At 40.5% G+C, this 24,735-nt stretch overlaps 1 protein-coding gene across 1 annotated transcript; it reads left to right on the forward strand.

The window, feature by feature from the left end:
- LOC109222991 (heat stress transcription factor B-4) lies at positions 4,150–5,712 on the forward strand. The gene is made up of 2 exons (XM_019387266.1): positions 4,150–4,562; positions 4,672–5,712. Exons 1-2 carry the CDS (start codon positions 4,314–4,316, stop codon positions 5,485–5,487), a joined length of 1,065 nt encoding a protein of 354 aa, XP_019242811.1. The 5' UTR covers positions 4,150–4,313; the 3' UTR covers positions 5,488–5,712.

Raw genomic sequence — 24,735 nt, forward strand, 5'->3', positions numbered from 1 at the left:
ATTATTTTAAATACAATGTTTGTTTTGATTGTTCCTTAATTTTTATTATATCGTATCGTTAAATTCGTCGTTACATAACGACGAAAAGTACCATTTTATGAAACAACTGATTTGGTGTAGTTGCGTCGTTACATAATTTTTTCTCTCATCTTGCCTTTTTTATTATTACATAATATATCGTATTTTATCCTTTACCCTACTTTTTTAAATAATAATATTATCTTGTACCTTATTTTTTCTTTATAATATTGCAAGTTTATTTTTTCATATTGTTGGTGCATGATATCATAAAACGACAATAAACAATATAATCTATATATCCAAAGATTATATAGATCAAAACAATACAATACAATATTATACGATACATTATTAAATGTACATAACAACCATCCAAACAAGCCGTAAGATTTCAGTTCAAATTTGAATTTTAAAATCTTTGGAAAGTTCACAAATTCTTCGCATTAGGATAACTTTACACTTACAACTGTTATCTCGTACAAAGTCCAATTCCTACCTCTGCACAATCCGAAATAAAGTTGCATGTTGAAGAAAGCGGGAATACTGATGGATTCTTATATGTATTAGAACATCATAAAATTAAGGAAATAGTCAATTTTATTATCTACAAAATTAATAATGTGCTTCATTGAAAGCAAACCATAAGATATATTTATATATAGTAATGTAGTAAAATAAAAAGCAATCACTTTTGAACAATTTAGCTTCTTAAGGAAGATAACTTGTTAGTTTTGTGAGGAAGTTATGGATAATTTTAGACAGAAGTTTGTGTGGAGAACAGCCAAAAAGAAATGAAAAAAGGTAGAAGTGATGATTGGCGCGGTGAAATAGAGAAATTTACTTTCTTTTAACAATAATAATGAGTATCATAGCCATGATCAAAATAATCAGTTGGGGTATCTTATTGAAATTATTAGTCATCATTTTTCCTATGGTTTCACTTTGGGCCATGTTATTATGTCCCTACTTTACTGTCGATTATTATCACTTACTATCAAAAATGAATCAATGTCTTACTTTTATGAATCTCAAATACCCCCACCCCCACCCCACCAAAAAAACCTTAAATGATATATATTGCATGCATTTTATGAACCATGTTCGTATTCTGACATAAGTTAAGGTTGAAGCAAGTGAGTTTTGATGTATACAAAAAAATCTATAATATATACTACTAAAAAAAGGTAGTATAATTAAATACTACTCTAGGACTTTGATTTGCTAATTATTTTTTTCTGGAAAAAGAAATTCTTGGGCCATTACAAGGAAAGAAAAGCTATAATGATTTTTTTGCAGCTATTCATGAAAACTTTTTAGGCCAATAATTCAAAATACACCTGAGACACGTCAAAAAGCGAACCAAAAAATTGTTAGTTGAGGTAAGGGGCTCAAAGAAGCCTAGAAACGGTCTAAAAAGTGAAAGAAAAACACTATTGAATAAATAAGAGAGAGTGGGAGTGAGAAATTTCAAAAATTAACCACCAAAAAATTGTACGAGATTATGAAATTTGGAATATTTACAAAGAAGAGAAGCAATTAGAAGAAGAAGATGTGAAATGTCGTCACTAGGAACAGGCTTTTGAATCATGTCACGTAGTTCGATGGATACTTTTTTTTTTTTTTTTTTTAACCTTATTATTATGCTTTATGCCTGCTAAGGAACAGTAAGATGAGAAGTAGAAAAATTAAAAATGATTAGATTCGAAATTGGGAAGAGAGTAACAGTGTGGTATTGTTGGGTTGGTGCCATAATACAACAAATAGAAACCTACAAAATGAAAAACAGAAGAGACTCGTTTGACGTGAAGTTAAAATAGACCACTCTTCTTCTTCTTCTTCTTCCATTTCTTTTTCCTTGTAGTTTTCATATGGTTGTAGTAGGTTTCTTTGCAAAGGACAGAATATCTACAAAGGAGGACCAATTTACCCTTTTTGTTTTATTATTACCCAATTTAAGAACTATTTATTTGATGAACATAGGAGTAATAATTATGGGTTTGTACGTTCCACAAGTGTTTGTACGTAAGATGAAAACAGCAATCTTCCTACCAAAACTTAACATAGTGCGGAGATAGCAAAAAGAAAATAAGTACTCACTCGGTCACAATATATTTAGATGATATAGTTTGACTTAGCATAAAATTTAAGGGGAAAAAAAGACTTTAGAAACATGAGATACTAAAAGCTTAAAGGAAAGCTTCTCATTAAGAATAAAGTGGATAAAATAAAAAGTTTTAAGTTAAATTGTTTCTAAATATATAAATGTGTCATTATTTTCGGATTGAACTAATAAGAAAAATGTGTCATTTAAATTGAAACAGGTGGATTATGAAAGATTATCCCAATGTAGTTTGAGAATTTTGGTCAAAATCCCCTAACCTTTTAAAGGAAGGAAATGACTTAGAAATGGTAGTAAACTAAATTTGTACTTAATTAAGGATTTATAGTGGAAACTTAAAAGGAGGATTACTTGCTTACTTACATACTCTCTCTCCTTTTTTTTTCCTTTTTGCTTTAACATTATTACTATATTTTAAGTACATCTCTATAATTCTTACCTCAATTAATAATACTTCTGACGAAACTAACTGGATTGACCAAAATAATTACTGTAATCGTTGCTTTTAGAACTTTTAGCTATGCTTCCATGCATCGATATAATACTTCCTAAAATATGTCAAATGTCAAGAAAAAGTAGTCATAGCTAGTCAAAGGTCGGTAAAAATAGAGCAGCTAATGAAACTTAGCTTAGTTTGGAACTGTAGTAAAACCAGTAATCTCCAGAAGTAGCAGTATCATGGGTTAAAGAGCAAAGGCAGCCAAAAAAGAAGAGAGAGATTTTACCCCTATAAAAGACAGTAGTGAAAAGGGAATTGGAGAAGGTGTATAGAAAGAAGCATGTGTGGCACCGTCAATTTCATCTTCCACTAGTGGCTGCGTGATTCAAAAATATTTGAGTTTTTAATTTTCATATAGTTACAACGTAAAATAAATTTACGCTTTTATATTAGTTAATAAAAAATTATATATCGTATTATTCATAATAGAATTTAAGATGTAAAATAAACACACGAAAAAAATGGAGAGTCAATGTATTAAATATATATATATATATATATATATATATATTTTAACTAGTTAAACAGTATAATTTTACGATGAATAAGTCTCAGTTGACACCCCGTACGTAGAATAAGGTGGCTCCGCCATTAGTTACAACATATTAATTGAATTACACTAGTAGTATAAAAATTATTACACTATCAATACATATATAACTTATATTCTCCACAATAAATGAGATAAAGTTTTTTTACATGATCAATATATAAAACATAAAATCTATTTTTTATGTATTTGAAGTATGCGTGAGCAAAGGTGGAGCTACAGTGTGCGATGCGGGTTTGGTCGAACCCAGTAACTTTTGTTCAAACCATATATTTATATTACAAAATTCATTGAATATGCATAAATTATTAATTTAGAACCACTAACTTAAAAATATTACAATTTCGAACACATGAGACTCAAATCCTAGCTTCGCCTATGTGTGATCAGAGGATCAAAGTGAGTAGATATGTATTTAAATGTGTCATTTAAATTGGCACAGAAAAAAATAATCTGTTAAAATTTATTAATAATGTAAAAAGAAATTATACTTACCTTATTAAGATCCATTTTTATATAGTTGTAGCTAGCGTTTGGCCATACATACCAAATTTATTTTGAAAAATCTGATTTGGGTGAAGTTTGGTTTGAAGATGAAAATGTGTTTGGACATACGTTTTCAAAATATATTTTCCAACTTTATTTTGGAAAAACATGTATATAATTCCCAAGTTTTGGGATTTGAGATTTGAAATTTGGCCAAAATATGGGCAAAATTTATGGCCAAACATGAGTTTTGAAAATAAATCCAACATTTATTTTGGCCAAACGGGCCGTAGTGTGCGTGAGAGGATCAAAGTCAGTAGAAAGAGAAGAAAGAAATGTCACGGGTTTGTCTTGAAAGGCCCTTTATTTCCACAGTTCTAGACATACAGACACTTATTCTCTCTCACTACATAACCGAGGTACCCTTCAGTAAAATATAAACCCCCCCCCCCCCCAATTACCCTGTCACCCCACCCCCCATCCACAAAAATAACCTCCTTATTACCTCCCTCAGTCTCTCTTCTTCTTAACATTGTTTTCTTGTCATCTTGTTTCAGTGTTGCCACTCTCCTCTTTTCTCTCTAAATATTCAAGAAAAACTGCAACGATCTTTTAGTACACTTTTCTTTGTTCAATCAATGGCTTTGATGTTAGACAATTGCGAAGGGATATTATTATCCTTAGATTCACACAAATCAGTTCCAGCTCCATTCTTAACCAAAACATACCAACTAGTTGATGATCCAAATACTGACCATATTGTTTCTTGGGGTGAAGATGACTCTACTTTTATTGTTTGGCGTCCTCCTGAATTTGCTCGTGACCTTCTCCCTAATTATTTCAAACACAACAATTTCTCTAGCTTCGTCCGCCAACTCAATACCTATGTAAGTACTACTAATATTTTCCTTTATTTTCTCTTCAAAAAAAATTATATACTACTACAGATTATCTACGTTTACTGATTTTTTTGTTTTTGTTTTTTGGTGTATTTAGGGTTTTAGGAAAATTGTACCAGACAGATGGGAGTTTGCTAATGAGTTTTTCAAAAGAGGAGAAAAACATTTGCTGTGCGAGATCCATCGTAGAAAAACAGCTCAACCACAAATATCTATGAATCATCACCACCATTCCCTTAACCATCAAATGAACATGAGTGGTCCAAATTTTTTTCCCAATTACCCAAATAATAATAGGCTTAGCATTTCACCACCTGACTCAGACGAACTACTACTGCAACAACAACAACCCAATATCAATTGGTGCGATTCACCTACAACTATAACTTCTTCCAATAATAACAACACTACTGTCACTGCTCTTTCAGAAGATAATGAAAGGCTAAGAAGAAGCAATAATATGCTTATGTCTGAACTTGCTCATATGAGAAAACTATACAATGACATTATTTACTTTGTTCAAAATCATGTTAAACCAGTTGCACCTAGTAGTTCATATAATCCTTCCTCTTTATTACCTGCTTCTGCTACTCCTATTGTCCAAAAACATATGATTAATCCTAGACAAGGAATGATCAACAATGGAATGAACATAATGATGAGCAATTTCAACAACGTGAACTCTCCAAGTAAGACATCACAAAGCAGCAGTGTGACAATTCTTGAAGAAGCAGCAGCTGATATGGGTATTAATAGAAGTACTAAACTATTTGGTGTTCCACTTATGTCCAAGAAAAGAGTTCACCCTGAATATTCTTCTTCTTCATTTAATATGGTGGAGACTAACAAAGCTCGTTTAGTCTTGGAAAAAGATGACCTTGGTTTAAATCTTATGCCCCCTTCTTCTTCTTAGACTTTATTATTTTTATTCAAGAAATATCAAGTTTTTCTTTTACTCCCTCTAGCTTTTTAGTATCTTATTTTTAGCCTCTTACATTTTTCTAAAATGTTAGTGGATCGATCATGAGAAGTTGTGCGTGTGAGTTTTTGTCATATTTGTTAATCCAGTTTGTAAATATAACTTTAGTGCCGGTAATATTATGTTCCAAACCATTAATGCAGGTGGGTTTTTGTTAAAGTACTGTTTTTATTACTAGTTCTTTTTTACTTTCAGTGGTGCATTTATTTGCTTGGCCTCGATTAATGGTCTTTCTAATTCGATCTCCTTCTCCTTCTCCTTTGTTTCTGAAATATTTTCAGTTGCATTTATTAATGCACACGAGAGAAAGTAAGGCTCTGAAAGCTTTCTTCTTTTTCAGTTCAACTAATGTAGAAAGCTTAACAACGTTCAGTCCATTGACAAATTTTAGCTCTGGGGCTTTCTCTGATCAATTCATTAATGAATGGTACGTACAAATATGGCCATATCTCAACAACAAAAAAAAGAAATACTAACGTGTCTTTAGTTCTCAGAGTTGAAATGTAAAGTTTGAAATCAAGAAAAAGGAGAGAGAGAAAAGCTGCTGACATTCGAAAATGTGCTCGAGTATTTCAAAATTGTTAGGCGAAAATGTTAGTACTAGTATTAGCACTAAGGATGTGGTAATTATTGAGGTAATTATCACAATTATTATCAGCAAGAAAGTAAACTATGATTTAGGAAAAGTAAGACTTCGTAATCATAATGACTTATGTGATTTAAGATTGTGTAGTATCTCAATTTCTCGTTTACTGAACTGCACGGTCAGTAACAAAAAAGTGAGGAAACAAACACAGAGATGAGAACAAAATCATGTACAGAGAGCAAAAGCCAAATAAATATATAAAATGGTTGGTTATTCGATGATAGCAAAAAAAAAATTTTTTTTTTGAGAAACTGACTGAAAAAATTATGTTTTTATGAAACGTTTCTATCAAGGCTAGCTTCTATACTTCTTCTGAAGACCAGAAGAAAAACCTATGTCTTTTCCTACTTTAAGTATCTGATTTTGTTTTCTTTGAAACCTTCTTTGGATCCTTTTTCTCTTTTCTTCTTTCTTTGATTTTTTTTCTTTTAACTTCTTTATCATTAGTCACTCTTTGGATTTTTGCCTAAGCAAAGTGAAAGAGAGGGAGATAGGTTTTGACCGGTGGTTAAGAAAACCATCTTTCCTTTTTCCCCTACAACTTTGCTTGTTCTAAAGTTTCAATATAAGATTGTGTAGTGTCTTTTAAATACATCGTTATTTTTCTCTTAATAAAAAAATCCCACACACTTAGAACTCAATCAAGATTTAAATTCAATAGGTACATAATAAGTGTGATTTTTTAATATGCGCATATTTTAATTTTTGATATTTTTATATAGTTCGAATTGAAAGCAGTTGATTTAGTCCAAATGAAAAGTAAGAAGAAGTGGAGAAAAATGAGAGGCTTCTCAAATCTTGTCTAAGAAAAAAGTGGTAGTAAAGTGAGCATAGAAAATCTTGGCTCATGCAATTATTTGGTCTCATACGAAGAGAAAAATATTAAAACCCTAAACCTAGCTAGTTTGAATGAAGGGTGGGTTTGGACTTTCCTTCTGTCTTTTTCTAAGACGGAAGAGAGGCACGTGACAGGAAGCTCCACGTGTAGTACAGTTTTTGTAGAAAGATATAGTGAATATATATACACCTAGTTTCGAAGAAAAAGAAAGAAAAAAAAAGATTGTTACACAAATAGATGACCAGATTCACTACTTACTTTTTTATATATTGATCGTACACAGTTATACATTCACATAGTATGTATGTATATATATATAGTCAAATCTCTCTATATCAGCCTTATTTGTTCCGAATATTTTTGGCTATTATAACAAAGTGTTGTTATAGAGAATATATATTATAACTATAACATTACATCAAAATTGATTCCGAAAAAATTTGGCTTTTATAGTGGAGTGTTATTATATAGAAGTCTGACTATATATATATATATCGTCGGCTCTTTTTAATTTAAGAGATTAGGTGGACAACTATTTGGGATAATTTTTTAAAAAGGGAAAAAGAGAAGAAGGAAGTAAAAGAAAAGGAAAAGAAAAGGTGGTGGAATGGGAATATTTGGCTCTATAGAAAAAAGTGAAATACGGATCATCCGGTTAAAGATACTTTAATCGAAGTGTTGGTGTGTTGCTTAACAGCCGTATTGGACCATGACACCAGTTTTGAAATTTGGGAAAGCAAATGCAAAAAAAGTTCAAAATTCTTTTTAAACAAAATTTATAAATATTTATATTAATAAAGTGGATGTAAAGATTGGAATTTTCTATGTCGAGTCTTTTTAGTATACGCTTTATTGACATTTCCTTCGGTATACTACCTTTATTGACGATTTAAACTTTGAATAGTACTAGTACTAATTAAATTACATGTATATGTAAAGTTTTAGAAGCATCTCTTTCTCTACTTTAAACGAGTAGAAGGTTTGAACCTTTTTCTGTTTCTACAATTTTCGAAACGTGCAATCATGTTAAGGCTTGCTTCCTAGATACTAGTAAGTGCTAAATTAACAACGTACTTATTATTACTTGAGGACAATTTGATAAATTCAGAGGACTGGCCCTATAGAAGAATCCATCTTGATTTCATTTGGGATCTTATCTTGTCTACAATGTGTAAATTAGTTAAAGACCCCAATTGATTGCTTTTCTCTGACTTTTATCTTGTGGGTGCATGTCTTTGAATACTTATCGACTAATAATAGAGCGTAAATTATAACCAATAAGAATTGTGATGGAATTTTAAGTAGTCTTTCATCTATAATCAGGGTGAATTCGAATTTAATTGAACTGCAATGCGAATACTGAACACCGAATGAGAAACCAAAAAAAATAGAGTAAAATTATAGTAGGTATTATTAATAGCGTATCATCAAGGTATTTTTTCCCCCAAGTGTTCCAAATTGTTTGTATTTTTTTCTTCTCGAGAGTCGATCAAGTGAATCGTGACTATCATTTAAAATGTATTCTTTCACCATTTTGGTATTAAAGAAATTCATGGTATAATATCGAAATACTTATTGCATAATTTTAATTCAAAAAGTGAAAATAATCTAGTCCCATTTAATTTTAAGAATTTGTTGTGTATAGGTCAAAATCTTGCTGAGAAAGTTGGGCGTGGAAAGATCATAAGGTGAAAAGAATGTGTTCCGATTTGGGCAGATAGACGAGGTCGACCAAAGCCCAACAACAGCAGTCGCTGAGCGAGCCGTAGAGGTCGAGGTCGAATAGCAAAGAATAAGAATAACGGCTAGTGTAGTATTGGAACTAGTGACAGGAATATTCTCCTGGATATTCCCTTTGTTGTACTTTTTAGGGTTTTTAGACAATATCCCATATAAAGGGAAAGAGAGAGAGAAGAAAGGGGGCACGTGAGATTGAATCGAAGAAAACTATTGTAAGAAGTTGACCATTGAGAGAAAATACAAAGTTTACCTTTCCATAGTGATTGATTTTATCGATTATTCTTCCTTTCCACTCACATGATCCAAGAAAGCATTACTCATATTCTTGTCTACTGCCATATTTCGTATTCAGAAGGAAGAATCTTCCACATCATTTAATATTTGGGTGAATTGTTCTTCCTATTTACATTTATTGCCATTTCTCATATTTATTGCTCATTATCCATTCTTCATTTACTCCCCAAAGTGTGCATTTAATGACCGAATACACGGTTCTGAGCATTTGGTAAACGGTGTCACCCAAACTCTAAACTAGATCTAGGAATTATTATGCTTGACTAGGATTCACCTTTCACCTCAGTTATCATTTAACTAGTTTAACAAAGAGTAGTATACTTTTTGGTCAAACAATTTGGCACCGTCTGTGGGGACTTTCTAGTCAAAGTCATAGTCTTTCTAGATCTACAAAAACACACCAATAGCAAAGTGCAAAGTTTTCTTTCCCCTACTTGCATAATTTAACATGGCAGGAAATGGAGAAGAAAGACTAAAAGCAGTAGCAAGCCTTACTGCTAATCTCCTAAACACCATCAACGAAACTCACGGAGAGGACGAGGAAAATGTGACACCCAATGCCTCACCTAGGCGAAGTGACTCACCTCCCCCTCACGGCAGCGTCACCGCTTCTCATGGGAAGGGATCCTCTATGTCCACTACGGAAGAAGCACCACTCTAGAGGCATGGCTAACGAATACGCTGAACAGTATACTCAACAAATCCTCGCAAAGGGCGAGCAGAGAGGGTGTGCGAGTCGACGTCGCCACAACAACCAATGAGCAACACACCCAACCTCCCTCGACAGGTATCACTCACTCTGTTAATGATGCAGGTAACGACGCCCTCACTGCCATCCTCAGAAAGATGGAGGAGATAGAAAGCGAAAACAAAGCACTCCGCGACCAAATGAGAGAGTATCAAGAAAGGGTAGATAAGATATCAAGCGCCCCAAAACTCCTACCAAAGCGGGACGCCGTCCGGTTTGTGGAACAACCATATAGCGACGAGGCCTATACCAAAAACTTTCAAAATGCTGCCATACATGAAAATATATGACAGCACGACAGACCCTGAGGATCACATCATCCACCACGTCACCGCAGTGAAAGGCAACGACCTCGCTAAGGAACAAGTGCCATATATATTGCTAAAGAAGTTTGGTAAAACCCTAACCGGAGGAGCATTAATATGGTACTCGCAACTGCCCGCACGGTCCGTACAGATATTTGAAGAAATAGACGACAAATTTGTCACCGCCCATGCAGGGGCCAAGAAAGTGAAAGCTAGGGTGAATGACATATTCGCCATCAGGAAGTCACCTGGCGAAGGGCTCAGGGATTTCCTCGCCCGGTTCAACAAAGTGAGAATGACCCTTCCAAATGTATCAGAGGGAATGGCAGTAGCAGCCTTTCAAAACGGTCTGAACAGGAGCAGGTCGAGGAAAACCAAGAAACTATTGAGTAGACTAATGAAGTACCCTCCCACCATGTGGGAAGAAATACATAACGCTTATTGCACCGAGGTGAGAGCTGACGAGGATGATCTCAACGAACCTACTCAACGTCTAACCTCAATCCAAGTGGAATCTAGGAAAGACCGAAGAAACAAAAGCAGAAGGGATCTAGCGGGGTCACGACCTAATCGAGAAAGACATCAGACCTACGTTAGAGGCACCCGCATGCCGCCACCACATCACGACGATGGTCCATCCAGACCGCGAACAGGAATCCACCGAAATGAAAGAGGTATATCCCCTTGCTATCGGCTCATAATTTTTGTGTTTCCCCCGTAGAAATAGTCTACGCATTAGAAAAGCTCGGCCTAAAGGTAAAATGGCCGGAGAAGATGAAGTCCGACCCAAACACCAGAAAGTCAAACGCCCTCTGCGAATTCCACCAAGAACGGGGTCACAAGACCGAGGATTGCATCGCTCTCAGACAGGAGGTCGTGAACATGCTTCACCAAGGGCACCTAAAAGAGTTGATGAGCGATTGAAGGAGGGCTAACTTCGCCCGAGGGTGAGAGAAACATCAGGGACCTCCCAAACCACCTTCCCCAGTTCGAACCATTCAAATGATCATCGGGGGAGGCGACGACGTATCTATCAACAGCTGAAGTTCACCACCACTCACAAGCTCAAGCGGTCAATCACCCACAAACGGTATGACAAACTCGAAGAAAGTATCATCTTCAATAAGTCGGATACCCACAATTTGGTCTTTCCTCACTATGATGCCCTTGTTATTACTTTACGTGTTTTTGATACTGATATAAGACGTATCATGGTCGATGATGGAAGCGGCGCGTGCATCATCTATCCTCGAGTTCTCACCTAAATGAAGCTCGAGGATAGGATAGTGCCATGTTGCATCACGCTAGCCGGTTTTTAAGATGCAGTTAAGCGGACATCTGGAGAAATCACGCTGACCGTCCTGGCTGATAGCGTTACCCTGGAGACCAGGTTCCACATCATGGACCAAGATACGACGTAAAATGCCATCATAGGCTGACCATGGATACACGCCATGAAATCCATCCCCTCCAGTTTGTACCAAGTCATTAAATTTCCCACCCACTGGGGAGTATTCTGCATCCGGGAAAAGCAACGCACGGCCCGAGAATGCTACCGCATCGGCCAAGACTGCACGTATACCCAATAGCTGAAGGGAAAGGCCAAGGAAGCATAGCAAATAACGAAGTCGGGGTCGGATGGAGATGAAAGGAAGAACGTCATTAGCGACCCTGAAATCATAGAAGCCACAGGGTCAACCGTAGAGGACCTCGACCCCGTCCAACTAGACGACGACGATCACAACAATAAAGCTTTCATCGGCCATAAACTCCAAGACTTAGGTAAATTTCATCAATTCTTAAAAAATATCTTAGGTCTATTCGCCTTTTCCCATGCAGACATGCTAGGTATCCCAAAGGAGATAACAACTCACAAGTTCAACGTCGACCCATTTTACCCCCCAGTAAGACAAATCAGACGAAAGTTCAATTGCGCGATAAATGACGCAGTTCGTGAAGAGGTCGAGAAATTGTTAGTGAATGGTTCTATCAGAGAATCGAAGTACGCTCATTGGGTAGCCAATGTAGTTATGGTTAAAAAGAAGAACGGTAAGTGGAGAATGTGCGTGGACTTCACAGATCTGAACAAAGCCTGCCCAAAAGACTCATTCCCGCTGCCCCACATCGACCAACTCATCGACGCCACAGCCGGGTACGAACTGCTAAGTTTCTTGGATGCCTACTCAGGCTACGACCAAATCCTCATGGAGGAAGAAGACCAGGAAAACACCACTGTCATTCACTCATCAGGGGACGTATTGCTACAGAGTGATGTCGTTCGGGTTAAAAAACGCCGGGCAACGTACCAGAGGTTGGTGACCAAAATGTTCAAAGATCAACTCGGCAAGACCATGGAAGTTTATATTGACGATATGTTGGTCAAGTCAAATTGAAAGGAAGATCATATCGACCACTTGAGGGAGGCCTTTGACATACTCAGAAGGTACTGCATGAAGTTAAACCCCGAGAAGTGTGCTTTCTGCGTAACATCTGGAAAATTCTTCGGCTTCTTGGTATCACAACAAGGCATCGAGGTCAATCCCGACCAAATCAAGGCCATAGAAGGAATCCTAGAAAATCTAACCAGCAAAAAGCAAGTGCAAAAGCTGACCAGCCGAATAGCCGCCTTATCGAGGTTCATCTCGAGGTCATCTAATAGATGCCACAAATTTTTTGGCATACTCAAAAAGGATAACGGACTCCAATAGAATGTCGAATGCGTCGACGCCTTAAAAGAATTGAAGGCCTATCTATGTTCGCCACCGTTGCTCGCCAAGGCAGAACCCAGAGAACGCCTCCTTGTCTACTTGGCCGTGTCTGATGTTGCAGTAAGCGCAGTCCTGGTACGAGAAAATAATGGTACGCAATCTCCTATCTATTACATCAGCAAAACTTTGGTCGATGTTGAAACGAGGTACCCCAGCCTCGAGAAGCTAGCTCTGGCCCTGGTCGTAGCTTCACGGAAGCTTAGACCTTATTTCCAGTGCCACCCTATCTCGATAGTCACAACTTTACCTTTAAGGAGTATCTTGAACAAACCCGAATTGTCGGGTAGATTGGCCAAGTGGGCGATAGAGCTGAGCAAACACGATATAACCTATCAGCCGCGAACAGCGATAAAGTTGCAAATTCTTGCCGACTTCAGTGCGAAGATAGTGTCCGAATTCAAAGGGAAACCGCCATTAGTTCTACTGAAGTACACGACCAATGGGTCTTGTACACCGATGGTGCTTCTAACGCATCAGGATCTGGACTGGGACTCGTGCTCGAGGTCCCAACAGGTGAAATGGTTCGCCAATCCATACGATGCCCTGATATGACTAACAACGAGGCTGAATATGAGGCCGTGATTGCAGGGTTAAAAATAGTACTCAAATACGGAGCACGGCGAGTCATCCTTCGATGCGACTCGCAACTCGTCGTCAATCAGGTCACAGGGACTTTCCAAATTAAGGAGCAACGGTTACAGAAATATCAGGCCGAGGTTTGCAAACTATTACCCGAGTTTAACGAATTCCAGCTCGATCAAATACCTCGAGCGCAAAACATCGAAGCGGATGGCCTTGCTAAATTGGCAGCGGCCACCAAAAGCATAGCCGGAGAGGGAGACGTGGTCACTCTTCTCTATTCGTCGCTGGACCAAATCGAGGTATGCACTATAAACCTAACTTAGGATTGGTGCAATCGTATTATCTCATACCTGCAGGATGGAGTTCTCCCACCTGACAAAAAAGAAGCCAAGAAGCTTCGAATGCAGGCGGCCAGGTACAACGTCGTCAATAACGACTTGTACAAAAGAACATTTGGTGGACCCCTAGCAAAGTTCTTAGGGCCAAATCAAACACGGCGCATCCTCGTTCGAATCTATTTACATTCGACCTCGTTCAAATCACTTAAAGAATCAAACATTCGACCTTTGCTCGAATCGACTCACATTCGACTCGTTCGAGTTTGCTAACATTCGACCTCATTCGAATCACTTAAAGAGTGACATATTTGACCTTGTTTGAATCGACTCACATTTCTCATTCGAATTTACTAACATTCGACCTCGTTCAAATCTATTTACATCCGACCTCGTCGAATCACTTAAAGAGTCAAACATTCGACCTCGCTTGAATTGACCCGCATTCAACCTCGTTCGAATTTACTAACATTCGACCTCGTTCGAATCTAGCTATATGCAACCTCATTTGAATCACTTTAAGGGTCAAACATTTGACCTCGCTCGAATCGATTCACATTCGACCTCGTTCGAATTTGTTCACATTCGACCTCGTTCGAATTTGTTCACATTCGACCTCGCTTGAATCGACTCACATTCGACTCCGTTCGAATTCATCAACATTCGACCTCATGCGAATCAACCAGCGATTCGACCTCGCTCAAGTTAATTGATATTCGACCTCGGTCGCGTCAACTAAGTCAGAAACTCTTACAAAGGAAAAAGCATATGAAGAAAAACGAAATGAGCCAAAAACATACAGCAAAAAGACAATAGCCATTCTATTCCAAAATAGAGAGTATTTTACAAAGGGCAAAAAAGACCCCCCCTCCAAAAAATGAAGATAAAAAGAGCAAAAGAGCAACAAAAAAACTAAGTACAAGAAAACCACATTGCATCATCACGCTGCATCATCTCCGCCGCCACCTTCACCGCCCGGCCCAACAGCATCATCTCCACCCTCGCCATATAAGTACTCGTCTTCATACCAAGCATCTAGCTCAATCTCGTCCACATCTTCCTCGTCATCGTCCATCCTGGGAGTGCCAAGGTCATAGCCGTAAGCGGCACGAGCTGCACGTGCCTTAACACGAGCATCCTCAAAATCCGCCTTAGAGGCTTTCTCGATCGCCGTCAAACCTCTGTATATGTCAAGATGAGCCTCAGCATGGACCCACTTCTCGTACAAGTCTTTTGTGACATTGGGATAAGTGGAAGCATGAGAGGTAGATGGCTGAGCCTGCTGCTGCGCTTTCTCAGCCTTAAGGACAGCTACCTGCTCGTTCAAATCCTGACGTCCCCTTCCAGTCCGTATATCCACTATTCGAGCCTCGCCTCGCCTCTTTAAGATCAAAGGTCTCTGCCTTACTAGCACGCTCTGATCTGAAGACGCGGAGGGTGCCCGCTAACGCTGCCGCCTCCGCCACTGCAGTCGATCTAGCTCTCTCAACTTGCTCCAAGTCTGCAGTTTTGGCGGCCAGCTCGTCCCTTAAATCGATAATCATAATTGCGCTCTGCTCAAGCTCGGACCATGAAGACGTCACCTAAGCTTGGAGATCGATGCACTCGGCCATGACCCCCTTGCTCACCTCGAGCTCATTGTTCTTAGCCCTTAACGTCTCTTCAAGATCACTACACATGCCAATAATCCTCATGAGCTCGTCGTCCTTCTCCTTCAACTCGTCATCCTTCGCCTTCAACTCCTCATTCTTCTACCTCAGATCATCACGGAGGGTTGGAAACAGAGCGTCCTCACCAAGCATACGGACCAAGGCTTTATGTTTGGTACGGTACTCTTTGTTCTTCGGCTCCATCTTCTTATAAACTCTTGTCCTCTTCTCCTCCCGATGGGCGCTCTCAATCTCCAAGATGAGGGTCTAATAAACAGATGAAGAAAGGTCAGCAAAGACAAATAACGTAAAAGGAAGAAATCAAAACGATAAGAAAGGACTTACTAGTAGGGCCATCCCGGAAATGCCTAACGATAGGTCCTTATCCTTCAGCATCTGCAAGGTCCTGTTCTCGGGCTCCGCGCATAAAGGGGACAAAGCTGGAACCATGCTCTCCGAGTTGACTAACAAGTTAAAATCCACGGGGATGACAATATTATGAGTGGACCCCTCAGTCCTCATCTCCACGCGAGTGAATCTCTCCTCGAAAGTCCGTACCTCCTCGGGGTTGATATCAGAACCATACCCGTCATCCTCTACGAAGACCGCTTTTCCTCTACCACCAGCAGATGACGAGCCAACCTCGGCTGCTCCCGGTGTTTCCATTTCTGCAGCTGCCTCCGTCGTCTCCAACGGCCTAGCTTCCGCGACAATCTCCGGCGGGGGAGCATCCCCCATGGCTGGAGTGCACGTCGCCTCCATATCCACGGTCACGACCCGTTCGGGTGTGACCACGGCCTCCACTCATCGCCTCTTGAATGGTGTCGCTTCCTCCTCACTAGTGGAAGATTCATCCATTAAATGAACCACCGGGCAAGTTGGGATCTCCACTGATGGGGTAGTCGTCTGACGACCAGGATCGCTTAGTACCAGAGTCTGGGAAGAAGTATTTCGCATAGACTCGGCCAACACGAATTGCATCCCAGCCGAAGCGACAGCCTGACGAAATGCAGGGACGGGAGCCTTCATCTTCTTAGAAGTTCTCCGACCTAGCATCAAAGGAAAAACGTAAAACGACAAAAAAGACATGCACCACGACAAAAGCAAAATAGTTATATGGGAGAAACCCAACTTACCGGTCGAGGGCTTGAGCCCGAATCGCTGGTTAAAGGACGCCTAGTCACGAATATCTATGGTGTGAGGCAAAACGCGGGCCGCCTAATCACTGATATCAGTGACCAAAGATGGGGGATGCCTCTCAGCTGGAAAAGGAAAAAACGCCGTAACTAGTCATGAATCACGAAGATAAGAGAAGAACGTACTCCAAAAAACGATACTTACAAGCAAAATTCCGTTGTTGAGGAAAGTCGTTATGGTTTGCCACCACGTGCTCGATTTTAACAAAGAAATAATGGGCCTAGAACCGATGAGTCGTCCTGTCATCCATCACCGCCACTAACCCGTTGGTTCCACGGTAGCGAAGGTGAATCATCGTGCCTCTATAGAAGCTCAGCCCGAAAAGATGCAGAAGATGGCGGATAGAGACTTCACAGCCGACGAGCTCCGCAAACTTCGCCAACATAAGGAAAATCTTGTAAAGGTAAAGAGAGAGCTGTGCCGGGCAGATTCGGTAGTAGCGGCAGAACTTCTCCGCCAACAGAGGAAGAGGATGAGAATATTCTATATGGAATGGGTAGGCGTAAAACGCACAATACCCAGGCTTGTAAACTTGAATCACGTTGTCTTCGGCCGGAACCAGATCCATGTGGGCTGGAATGCCGTACTTGGCCCCAAGGGCAACAAGGTATTTCGCTTCTATCTCCGACTTCGCAGACTCCAGTTCAAAGGTGGGTTCCTTAGAGAATTAAGACTTGGAAGTAGGGTTACGAGGAATGATTTCCTCCACAGTGGGAAAGCTGTCATCCTCTACCACCGCCGATTCTTCGCCACCAGAAGGCATGGCCACCGATAATGGAGTAGGGTCAGAAACTATCTCAGTGTTGGGGGTTACGGTAGCCATTTTCCGATGATGTGTATATGAGGAGACAGAAAAAGAAGAAGGGGTGGCAATGGCAGCGGTTACAGAAAGCAAGAACACAAGAAGGAGAAAAGGAAGCAAGTGTAGGGCTGAAGAAACTAGAAGAGTGCAAAAGTTTCTTTGAGAAACTTTCCTCTCTTTATTTACAGATCTCAGGGGCGTTCGAATCGATGTAAGCAACCGCCAGTGGCCCTAGAATCGAAATGACAGGGACTCGAGGAACAAGGCAACGCATCGGAAAGATGCGCAATGATGGCGCATGCATTGTGACGTCATCCTGTACCAACCCCATGACCTACAAATCTCAAAATGACACGTCATTGCTTTGGCAACGGATGCCTCCACTCGATCACCACGCCAAAAATTTCTTCACAAATTGCCAACTGAAAAGGTCCGCTCATCGGGGCCGACCAGAAGGCGACCTCGACAAGCGGAGGAACTAAGTGTATGGGTCAAAATCATGCTGAGGAAGTTGGGCGTGGAAAGATCGTAAGGTGAAAAGACTGTGTTCCGATTTGGGAAGATAGGACGAGGTTGACCAAAGCCCCACAATGAGCAGTCGCTGAGCGAGCCGTAGAAGTCGAGGTCAAATAGCGAAGAATAGAAATAACGGCTAGTGTAGTCTTGGAACTAGTGACAGAAATATTCTCCTGGATACTCCCTTTGTTGTACTTTTTAGGGTTTTTAGAGAATATCCCATATAAAGGGAATGTGAGAGAGAAGAAAGGGGGTCATATTGATTGATTTTATCGATTATTCTTCCTTTCCACTCACATGATACAAGAAAGCATCACTCATATTCTTGTCTACTGTCATATTTCATTGTTGATAAGTGGGGATTTAACCATTATTTGCTCTCTTTTTACTTGCGTTTTGGGCTTAAAATGCGTGAAGGTATTCCCGAAAACTAACATAATATGCTTGCTTGCAGGGATTGTTCACAATGAGTAAAAGTAGCCATGATCAACTCATAGAGGAGTCAAAACTTGAACAAAGACCAAAATTGTGCCAAGAGCTGAGGAACGCGGACCGCGACAGAAAAGTGCGGCCGCGGAAGTGCCAACGCGGAAGCGGTTATTAATTCGCGGACCGCAAAGTAGAGATTCGCAGAAGTGGTTTTGGGCATAGGCATGGGCGCGGACAGCGACAGAAAGATGCGGCCGCTAAATTATTAGTGCGGCCGAGATTGGAATTTCGCTGACAGCGTGTGCTAAGGATCAGAGATTTTGCAATCAATGCAAAAACGAAGAAAGTGGTCCGCGTCAAGAGTACGCGGCTACGAGAAATAGCCCACGCGGATGCGATGAAAAATACGCGGTCCGCTAAACAAGTCCCAACCCAGTCTCTGATGTAAAGAACGCGGACTGCGCTCAATATTACGCGGCCACGAAAGGATGAGTGCGGCCGCGATCAGAATTACGCGACTGCGAAACCTCTATAGGGGCATTTTTGTCCAGAAATTTTAGCCTAGTATAAATAGATCTTTTTCACATTTTTAGGTGAAGTTCTGTTTTGCTGAGTACGTGAGACGACCATATTTACTGTTTTGGGCAATTTTGTATTAGATCCAACTTTTAACATTAGCTTTTTATATCTTAATCTAGTATTATGGATTTTATCTTTATTTTATCTTTGATTTCTGCTATTTTCATGAGTAGCTAAACCCATAGCTAGGGTTGTGACCCAACCCTAGTGTGGGTATTTGATGGGTCTTGAATTTTAGGGCTTGAATGTGTATGGGATAGTGATTTTTAGCCTAGTTCTTGCTAGAACTATTGAATTAGTGGTTGCAAACACTGATTTATGCCTTTATGACTTAGTCTCTACTTGAGAAAGAGGGACTAAGTCTAGGAAAACTAGGCTAACAAGGAATTGGGGTAAACTCAAGAAATTGATAGCCCCAATTAAAGGGTTAAACCTAGAGATAGTAATACCCGACTTGAGCTAAAATCACTTGAATTGCATGAATACCCATTTGGACTTGAGAAAGCCAAATTGGGCAAAATCACTCAAACTACCGAGAGGTATAGAGTGAGTACCCGAGTGTGATAGCTATATTACGATCCCAATTAATCACATGATTTCCCTAGATTCTTGCTACCCGTTAGATATCCACCTAGGCGGAAGTCACTACCCTAGTCCCTTTAAATTTTTGAAAACAGCCGATAAAAACATTGTACTTAGTTTCAAATATTGCATGCTATAGAATAGAAGTAGAAGTAGAAAACAAATCAACCATTTGCGGAAGTGCAATTAAGAGCAAAACCCGTATCTAGACTCGGATATAAACCTAACTCCAAATAAATTAACTCCCTATGGATTCGATCCCGACTCTGTTGGGTAAAACTGCATCGACCATCCTCGCTACTCAATAGTAGTGCAGGCTTGAACCCGATTAATTTTTGGCGTTGTTGCCGGGGATTTAAACGGTTTTAGCTATATATCTGAGCATTTATGTGTTTTGTTTTCTTTCCTTCCGATTTTCTAATTTGTTTGTGAATTGCTTTTAGGTACCAAATGGCTCTTAACAATGATGCTCCCGGAAATTTGCCATTGGGGGAGGAGGTAGATGATGATAATGTGGATGAGATTCAACCTGAACCTCAAGCACAAAGGAGAGGCCGACCGCCTCATGATAATATTCCAAACCCTCCCCCAGCTCCACCAAGGGCAGCACACCGGGTGTTGCCTAACGAAGGCTATGCGAGTGCAATAGTCCCGCCCCGGAATGGGGTGGGAAACTTCCAAATAACCAATGTCATGCTTACACCGTTAGAACAGAGGGGTTTCTTCACCGGAGCTCCACACTAAAACGACTACAAGCATCTCAAAGGTTCTGTTGACACGTGTTGGGGGAGCAAGCAAACCAACATTTCTGAGGACGCATTGAGATTAAGGCTTTTCCCATTTTCTCTAAGGGGGAAGGGTTTGGATTGGCTTGAAAGGTTGCCCAACCATTCTCACCACTTGGGATGAGTTGGCCGAGAAATTCATAGCAAAGTTCTTCTCGCCGGGACATATGGCGACGCTGAGAGATGAGATCCTTGCTTTTAAACAAGAGCCAAATGAACCGCTTCATGAGATTTGGGGAAGGTATCGGATGATGGTTAAAGAATGTCTGAACAATGGCATGACCGAAGCCATGATCCAACAAACATTCTACTGTGGCATCAACACTACCAACCAGTGTGTAGTTAACCAACTCACCGGGGGAAACTTTATGAACACGCCTTATGCTGAGGCGTGTGAAATACTTGATGAGATGGAGTATACTTCTTCGGCGTGTCAAAGTTGAGCTAATGTGCCACAAGGTGATCCCAATATCATTCACCTACACAAGGAGCTCCATGACCACGGCCAAGCAATCGCCAAGTTAACTACTACAATGAACCAATTGGCCAAAGCGCAGTTGTAATAAGTTCAAGGGCCAAAACAAGTGAATGCCATGAAGGGGGTGAATATGATGGTCAACAAGAGGAGGCAATGAGGTCAACAAGTTCAAGGAAATCCGGATCAATTTGAGCAAAGTGGTAGTGGTTACAATCAAGATGATGTGTATGATGATCAAAGTGAAGAGGTCCAATATGTGAACAACTACCAAGGTCAACGGGGTAATGCTCAGAATCAACAACAGTGGAGATCCCAAGAAAATTGGGGAAATCAAAATCAACAAGGAAATTAGAATAGTGACAACAACAACAACAACCAAAGCAATTGGGGAAACAACAACAATCAAAACTGGTGTAACCAAGGAAACCAAGGCAACTGGGGTGGCAATAACAATAGCAATTGGGGAGGCAATAACAACCAAGGGGGTTGGAACAACAATAATCAAGGGAATCGAGGGTCGGGCTTTCAAAGGCCTCCGATGTATCAATAGCCAAACAACCCGCCTCCATTTCTGTCTCAAGGTCCTAGCTCGTCCAACAATGAGATGGGACGGCTTGAATCCATGTTTGAGCAAATGATGAAGAAAAATGCCGACTCTGATGCTCAATTAGTATCCCACAATACTTCTATCCGAAACTTGAAGGTCCAACTTGGCCAAATTTCTCAAGCTTTGAATACTCGCCCTAAGGGGGCACCACCAAGTGACACGGTAGTAAACCCGAAGGGTGGGAACAATACGGGCCATGCTATGGCGGTGACTACAAGGAGTGGTAGAGGTGGAGTTGCTAGTACCTCTAATCAAAGAAAGGTTGTGAGTGATGATGTGTTAGTGCAAGATGATGATGAACTGAGCAATGATGTGCAAGTGAGTGATGAGAATGTGAATGAAGAAGTGAGGATAAACATTGATAACAACATGGAGGAGACACAAAATGATATGAACTCGTCTAGAGAACACGTGATAGACATACCGGAAGCGGTAGTGACCAAAGCCAAGGCTCAGTTGCCAAGGCCTCCTCTACCATATCCTCAGAGACTTGCAAAACAAAACAATGAGAACCAGTTCAAGAAATTCATTGATATGATGAAAAGTTTGTCCATAAATGTGCCATTGGTTGAAGCTCTGGAAAAAATGCCGGGATATGCCAAGTTCATGAAGGATTTAGTAACAAAGAAGAGGTCAATGAACTGTGAAACAATCAAAATGACTCACCAAGTGAGTGCTATTATGCATTCCATGGTGCCAAAGCTAGAAGACCCCGGTGCTTTTACAATCCGTGCACTATTGGTAGTGCAGATTTCGCCAAATCTTTGTGCGACTTGGAGGCAAGCATTAACTTGATGCCATATTCTGTGTTCAAGACATTGGGGATTGGGCAACCAAGGCCCACATCCATGAGGTTGCAAATGGCGGAGAGGACAATGAAGAGGCCATTGAGGATAATTGATGATGTGCTAGTTCGGGTCGACAAATTCATACTTCCCGCGGATTTTATGATACTTGACTGCGAGATTGACTATGAGGTGTCGATCTTATTGGGGAGACCTTTCCTAGATACGGGAAGGCCTTAGTTGATGTGGAAGAAGGGGAGCTCACCTTCCGGGTGGGTGATGAAAACGTTTTGTTCCATGTTTGCAAGTCAATGAGGCAGCCCAATAGCAACGAATTATGTTCATTTGTGAATCATGTGACCGAGGTGATTGTTGAAGACACCAGTGCTGTGATTAATGTGGAAGACCCTTTGGAAGTTGTGTTGTTGAACCATGATGTGACTGAGGATGAGGCATGGTGGAATGTGTCAATGCTTTGCAAGGAATGGGTTCATACACATATGAGCCCCGAAAACTTTCCTTGGATCTTGAGAACCGGAAGACTCCACCAACAAAGCCCTCAATCGAGGAGCCTCCCATATTGGAGTTGAAGCCTTTGCCTTCACACCTCGGGTATGAGTTCTTAGGCCCTTGTTCCACTTTACCTATTTTTCTTTTCTCGTGCTTAACTAACGATCAGGTAGATGCCACCCTTGCGGTGCTCCAAAGAAGGAAGAAGGCAATTGGATGGACTTTGGCTGACATTCAGAGTATAAGCCCCGCCTTTTGCATGCACAAAATTATACTAGAGTATGATGCCAAACCCTCCGTGGAACATCAAATGAGGTTGAATGAGGCCATGCAAGAGGTCGTCAAGAAGGAAATTATCAAGTGGCTAGATGCAGGGGTTGTGTACCCCATTTCCGATAGTTCATGGACTTCACCGGTACAATGTGTTCTAAAGAAGGGGGTATGACTGTGGTCACAAATGAGAAAAATGAGTTGATCCCCACTAGGACTGTCACCGTATGGAGAGTATGCATGGATTACCGAAAGTTGAACAAAGTGACCTGCAAAGACCATTTTCCATTGCCCTTTCTTGATCAAATGTTGGATAGACTTGCCGGGCGTGCCTACTATTGCTTTTTGGATGGGTTCTCAGGATACAACCAGATTCTGATTGCACCGGAAGACCAAGAGAAAACCACCTTCACATGTTCGTATGGCACATTTGCATTCTCACATATGCCGTTTGGTTTGTGTAATGCACTGGCTACCTTTCAACGGTGTATGATGGCAATATTTACGGATATGGTGGAGGACTTCCTCGAAGTGTTCATGGATGATTTTAGTATTGTGGGTGACTCCTTTGAAGAATGCTTGGATAATCTTGACAAAGTGTTGGCCAGATGTGAAGAGACCAACCTAGTGCTTAATTTGGAAAAATGCCACTTTATGGTCGAGGAGGGCATTGTCCTTGGCCATAAGATCTCAAAGAACGGTATTGAAGTGGACAAGGCGAAGATTGAAGTGATTTCAAAACTCCCTCCTCCTACTTTTGTCAAGGGAATTAGGAGCTTTCTTGGGCACACGGGGTTCTACCGAAGGTTCATCAAGGGATTCTCAAAAGTGGTGAACACCTTGTGCAAGTTGTTGGAAAAGGAAACAAAGTTTGTGTTCAATGATGATTGCATGAAAGCTTTTGAGCTTCTTAAGTATAGATTAATTACCACTCCCATCATTATCGCACCCAATTGGAGCTTACCATTTGAGCTCATGTGCGATGCTAGTGACGTTGTGGTAGGAGCAGTTTTGGGGCAAAGGATCAACAAGATGTTTCACCCGGTCTATCATGCCAGCAAAACGATGAATGACGCCCATGTCAATTATACGGTGACAAAGAAAGATTTATTAGCCAATGTCTTCGCCATGGAAAAGTTCAGGCCATATCTCATGGGTGCCAAAGTGATTGTGCACACCGGTCACGCGGCACTGCGTTACTTGATGACAAAAAAGGATGCTAAGGCTAGGTTTATAAGATGGGTTCTTCTGCTTCAAGAGTTTGACCTTGAAATCATTGATCGAAAAGGGAGTGAGAATCAAGTGGCGGACCACTTGTCCCGCTTAGAAGAGAAGGGGCGGCCCCATGATGGCCTCGAAATTCATGATTCGTTTTCGGATGAACAACTCCTCTCCGTGTCTTTGAATGGCATGCGCTGGTTCGCCGATGTGGCTAACTTTCTTGTGATCGGCATTGTCCCGAGTGAGCTATTTTCTAACCAAAGAAAGAAGCTTAAACGGGATAGCTTGGATTATTATTGGGACGAGCCATATCTTTTCAAGATTTGCAATGATAGTGTGATCCGGAGATGTGTTTCGGATGAGGAGCAAATGAGTATTCTTGATGCTTGCCATTCCTCGCCCTACGGTGGTCATCATGGTGGGGCGAGAACTGCTTTAAAGGTTCTCAGCTATGGATTTTATTGGCCTACCCTGTATAAAGATGCTAGTGAGCTTATTAGGAGATGTGATGAGTGT

This window comes from Nicotiana attenuata, chromosome 2 (assembly GCF_001879085.1).
Source record: "Nicotiana attenuata strain UT chromosome 2, NIATTr2, whole genome shotgun sequence".
Classification (NCBI taxonomy): Eukaryota; Viridiplantae; Streptophyta; class Magnoliopsida; order Solanales; family Solanaceae; genus Nicotiana; species Nicotiana attenuata.

Excerpts from the sequence above, each read along its gene's own strand:
- LOC109222991 (XM_019387266.1), top strand. The coding sequence starts at position 4,314 with ATGGCTTTGATGTTAGACAATTGCGAAGGGATATTATTATCCTTAGAT. Across the intron at positions 4,563-4,671 it reads TCCGCCAACTCAATACCTAT|GGTTTTAGGAAAATTGTACC; the intron begins GTAAGTACTACT and ends TGGTGTATTTAG.